The 4,866-nt window shown below is 31.5% G+C and overlaps 1 protein-coding gene across 1 annotated transcript; it reads right to left on the bottom strand.

The window, feature by feature from the left end:
- Positions 1 to 3,871: 3,871 nt before the first annotated feature.
- LOC136220728 (uncharacterized) lies at positions 3,872 to 4,595 on the bottom strand. The gene is made up of 2 exons (XM_066008518.1): positions 4,417 to 4,595; positions 3,872 to 4,329 (listed from the first exon to the last, which is right to left on the bottom strand). Exons 1-2 carry the CDS (start codon positions 4,514 to 4,516, stop codon positions 4,106 to 4,108), a joined length of 324 nt encoding a protein of 107 aa, XP_065864590.1. The 5' UTR covers positions 4,517 to 4,595; the 3' UTR covers positions 3,872 to 4,105.
- Between the last annotated feature and the right edge of the window lie 271 nt (positions 4,596 to 4,866).

Here is a 4,866-nt window from a genome sequence, read left to right as displayed (position 1 = left end):
TTGTTGGCTTCCCACAAACATTTTAGAAAGAACAAACAAGGCTTGCAATAACAATATTTATGTTTTGATTGTATAACTTGAGCATGGGAGTAGTGTCTGAATACTGGTAATCGACTAATTTATTTTAAAAACCAACCAAGGTCACCTTCAATTGCCACATCTAGAAATCATGTAACAGTTAGTTATAATTTTATGGCCACTACTGTCTTTATTTGAAAATTCTGGCAAGTGAATTTTATTTGTTAAAATTGCATTTACAACATTCAATTATTATATAAGATAATCATTGAACAATGAAATTAATGTCTTGTTAAGTAATATAATTTAACTTTTTCTCAACATTTATTCACCATATAAGTTGAGCAAGTAATAACTTCATTTTTAATATATTTTTGGATTATGTAACAATATTCTAAGATGCGTGTATATTTTTTTCAACCGATTGATCAATTGATTACATTTTGCACAAGTTAACTCAACATTTTATACAAGTTGAGGGGGCTATTAGGACACTTTGAAAGTTTATGGAGCCAATCAAACTTTTTGGACAAGATCAAAGGCAAATAATGTATTAAGCTATAGTTTTATGTTTGTGAATTTTGAATATTTTAATTTGCATTTATCTTTTTTCTGTTTTTAAGGACTTTGCAAAAACAAACCATATACAAGACAAGAATCACGAGGTTTCAGATATGTGGGAAAAATATTGGCTTTTTTTTTACCATAAATGAAATAAAGTCTGATGTCAATATTGATATGCTCAAATCCAATCTCTACAGTTTCCGAAATCGAGTCCATAATTCTCACGAAATCACTAATTTTGTTCAGAAAGTGACGCAGATTATTGAATTAAATGGCAAATTGCTGTTTTGATCTCTATACTTTTTAAGTTGCTTCAAACTCGTTCAGAATTACTCGAACAATGCAACGGTCCCCGAGACGAGTTCCCGAATTTCAGGTCTCATTTTCAGGCATCCCAAGAACATCAACAAGATCGGTTAATTTCATTCAACCCCATATATATTGTTTTTTTTATGACTTATATATATTTCTAAGTTGTAATATTCATATTTTATGCTCATATTTGTAATCCAAAAACATTGAAAAATTATGAATGGAATAAAAATATAAAAGAAAACTTAAAATATTTATATCTTTGTGTGCTTTTATTGCTTTATTTTTGGTACCATATTTTAAAGAATTTCCTACTGACTTGTCAAGCAACGTCGGGATCCAAGACCGTTGTTTTTATTTTCAGTCCTTGTAACGATCGTCAATCATTTTTCCTTTAGAATTCAAGTCTTAGCCGCATTTATTTTATCTGATTACCATTTTACCATTCGAGAACTAGTTTCTCTAGCACACTCGAAATATTTTTACCATTTTGAAATCCCACACTCGCGTATCAAGGTTGAGGATTGGGATATTTCTAAAATATCGCCAATACTAGTGTTATGGATTGGATTTGTTTGTTTATTTGTTTGTAGTTTTTAGACATACATGTTAAGATACGATCCTGTTCATGGACAATGGAAGCACCATGATTTTAAGGTTAAAGATGATAAGACTCTTCACTTTTACGAGCAAGAGGTCTCTATTTTTATGGTCAAGTAAAAGGATCACTTTACTCGTCTTAACTATAGATTTTGAATATTGGTATATATGTGCTCATTTATGGTGCTTTCTTAAGTTTCTCTGAATTTTATTGTTTTCTCTTTTCATATCCAAACTTAATTTTAAGTGATTGTATTTATTATTCAAGTTATTAATGTAATTAACATTTTAATTGATTTTATTAGTTATTATAATAGTTTAAAAAATTATTTGATAGAATCTGAAAATAAAACACTAAAAGGGATTTTAATCAAAGGTTGAAACATTTGTGATTTTTTCTAAATTTAGTGACGCAAGAATCCGTCGTATGTCCTAAATTATATTCGTCGCTAATTTTATAACTATGCTGAAAATAATTTATTTATTAGTATATAACTTGACTTAGCTAATTTATAATAAAAGCCTAACAACAATCTTTTAATTAAAATTTCAAATAAAAACAACCAATGCATTATGTATCTTACTCCCTAACCTAGGTTTTCAAATGTGGGATTTCGTGGGTGCCTGCCTAGTTAGGCGCCTCGTCTTCTCCTCTTGGCTAGCTCCCGCTTTCATTAATAAAAAACCTAGGTTTTAAAAAAATAAAGAAATTTAAACTAATATGAAAACTGAAATTTCTTAGATGAAAGTTAATACAAAATTGATAAAATGACACACTAAAACTGAAAGTACCTGAAAATGAGAGAAACTAACCTAAATTGAACCTAAAATGCTAGAAAATCAACACGAAATGTAAAGTAAGAAAAAACCTGGGGTAAATTACACACGTGGTGTACAACATTTACCCGTAATCACACTTTGATGTACAACCAAAATTTTGTCACACTAAACTGTACAACCTTTTAGTGACCTCCCACTAAAGTGTACAGCAGGTAAAAATGACCGGTCAATGCTCAGTCAACGCGCCACCTCAGCTTTGACCGGTCAAAAAGTCAAAAAAAATTCAACCACCTAATATAAAATTACTTCTATACCCCTATCTCTCCATATCTTCATCTTCTTCCTTCTATTTCTTTCTCTCTCTTCAAATTTCTTTCTCTCTCTAACCTCTCTTTGAATTTCTTTCTCTCTCTAACCTCTCTCTTTGAATTTCTTTCTCTCTCTAACCTCTCTCCATAAAATCAATATCATAAAAAAAATGGTAATATTCCCAATAATTTTGATATTTTTGTCTGTAAGGTGGAAACTTTTTCTATAAATTTTAGTAATATTTTCTTTCTTTTTTCTGGTTGAGTATCGTTAATTAAGTAAAATTAAATGGTTAAAACTTATTAAAGAAAATATCAAATTCTATAAATACATTCTTTCCTTCTTCATTTTCTAGTTTAATCAAATTAGCACATGACCAGTCCATTAAAGAAATCGCCGTCCGCTCCGCTCCTCCATCTCTCCGCCGTAGGAAGAGGAGCCGTCGCTTTCACCTTTCTACCCGAAACTATGAATCACCGGAAAATGGCGGTGCTTCTCTTTTCTTCCATCTTCGTTGTGCTACTCATCTATTTCTCTCTTTATTCATCTCATAATCCTACTATGTATCTCCTGGAGGTTTTTTTCTGTCGCCGGGATTCTCTAGCCATAATTCAAACATCTTCGTTTCTTCTAATCTTCTTGTACAAGATTCTGGATTTGATTTTCTTACTAGATCTATTTTCTTATCAGAACTCTCAATTATGTTTTATGAGAAATAGATCTAATTTGAAGTTTCTTACAGAGATGTGATTATATTGATTTTATGGAGAGAGGTTAGAGAGAGAAAGAAATTCAAAAAGAGATGTTAGAGAGAGAAAGAAATTTGAAGAGAGAGAAAGAAATAGAGGGGAGAAGACGAAGATATGGAGAGGTAGGGGTATAGAAGTAATTTTATATTAAGTGGTTGAATTTTTTTAACTTTTTGACCGGTCAAAGCTGAGGTGGCGCGTTGACTGAGCATTGACCGGTCATTTTTACCTGTTGTATACTTTAGTGGGAGGTCACTAAAAATTGTACAGTTTAGTGTGACAAAATTTTGATTGTACACCAAAGTGTGATTACGGGTAAAGGTTATACACCACGTATGTAATTTACCCAAAAAAACCTGGCATATTAAGACTTTATGAAACTCAAAGCCCATTTCTTAGAATTTTATGGGATGTGTTTCCCAATCTCTCAAAATCCGATGTTGCTTAAGAGAGAAAAAAAATACAAAGTTTAGAGATCATGACACTGACACCATAATACAATTTGATTCTCAAGTGATTCTACTGAGATATGGTTACAGTCACTTACAACTAATTATATATTAAGAGTATGCTTATCAATTACCATTCACATATTAATATTACATAACCAAACTTCTTTGTTTTTGGTAGATGTAAGCAAATATATTAAAAGGCAAAGCTTATATATAAATATGATTTGAATGGGAGAAATTAATTACTCTTATTTATTCATTAGTACATAATGTTACCCATTTGTAATCAAAAGGGTATAATTGGAGTAAATAAGTTTTGATCTAATTATACTTTCCATGGCCACCATCATATCCATACCCATGTCCTTTCTTACCATACGATCCTCCATAGCCATAATCATGCCCTTTCTTTCCATAAGACCCTCCATAGCCATAGCTGTGCCCATATGATCCTCCATAGCCATGCCCATATCCATATCCTCCATCTTTCCCCTTTCCATAGCCATATCCATCTTTCCCCTTTCCATAGCTATATCCATATCCATCTGCACAAGTTTAAATTTTTAGCAGGATGTAAATATATATTAATGTATTTATGGAAAAAGCAATTCATTAATTCATATAATACTGACCTGTTTGAGCTGTAGTCTCACCAAGTTCACGAGCTGCTGAGATCTCTAAGCAGATAAGAACAACAACAGCAACAAGGATACAAATCTTTGAGATACCCATTTAATCTCTTCTTCAAGGTCCAGCACTAAATTAAGTTGTAATTTGCTAAATGTGCAGCTGGATGATCAATTGAGATTTGGGCCCCTCTATTTATAATATTTTTGAAAGAGAGATTAGAGGTTAATTGGTTCCACCAACCATGCATATTTCTTGTGTCAGCTGATGAAGTTTTTGCCTACTGTCAATGTTGTAATTGTCAACAGTTAAGCTAATTGCTTCGCATTAAGTCAATGGTGAAAAAAATATTCAAGCGTATGGGTAACTAATTATACTAGGAAAAGAATAAATTTTGGAAATATCCTCTCTTAGATTATTCTAACTTGATGCTGGAACTGGAACTACTATCTAGA

The sequence above is a fragment of the Euphorbia lathyris genome, chromosome 2, assembly GCF_963576675.1.
Source record: "Euphorbia lathyris chromosome 2, ddEupLath1.1, whole genome shotgun sequence".
NCBI classification, from domain to species: Eukaryota; Viridiplantae; Streptophyta; class Magnoliopsida; order Malpighiales; family Euphorbiaceae; genus Euphorbia; species Euphorbia lathyris.
Note: the sequence above shows the minus strand (reverse complement) of the source record. Positions and strands in the feature narration are given on the sequence as shown.

Coding starts and splice junctions, on each gene's coding strand:
- LOC136220728 (XM_066008518.1), bottom strand. CDS start 4,516: ATGGGTATCTCAAAGATTTGTATCCTTGTTGCTGTTGTTGTTCTTATC. Junction 4,330..4,416: donor TGAGACTACAGCTCAAACAG/GTCAGTATTATA, acceptor AAACTTGTGCAG/ATGGATATGGATATAGCTAT.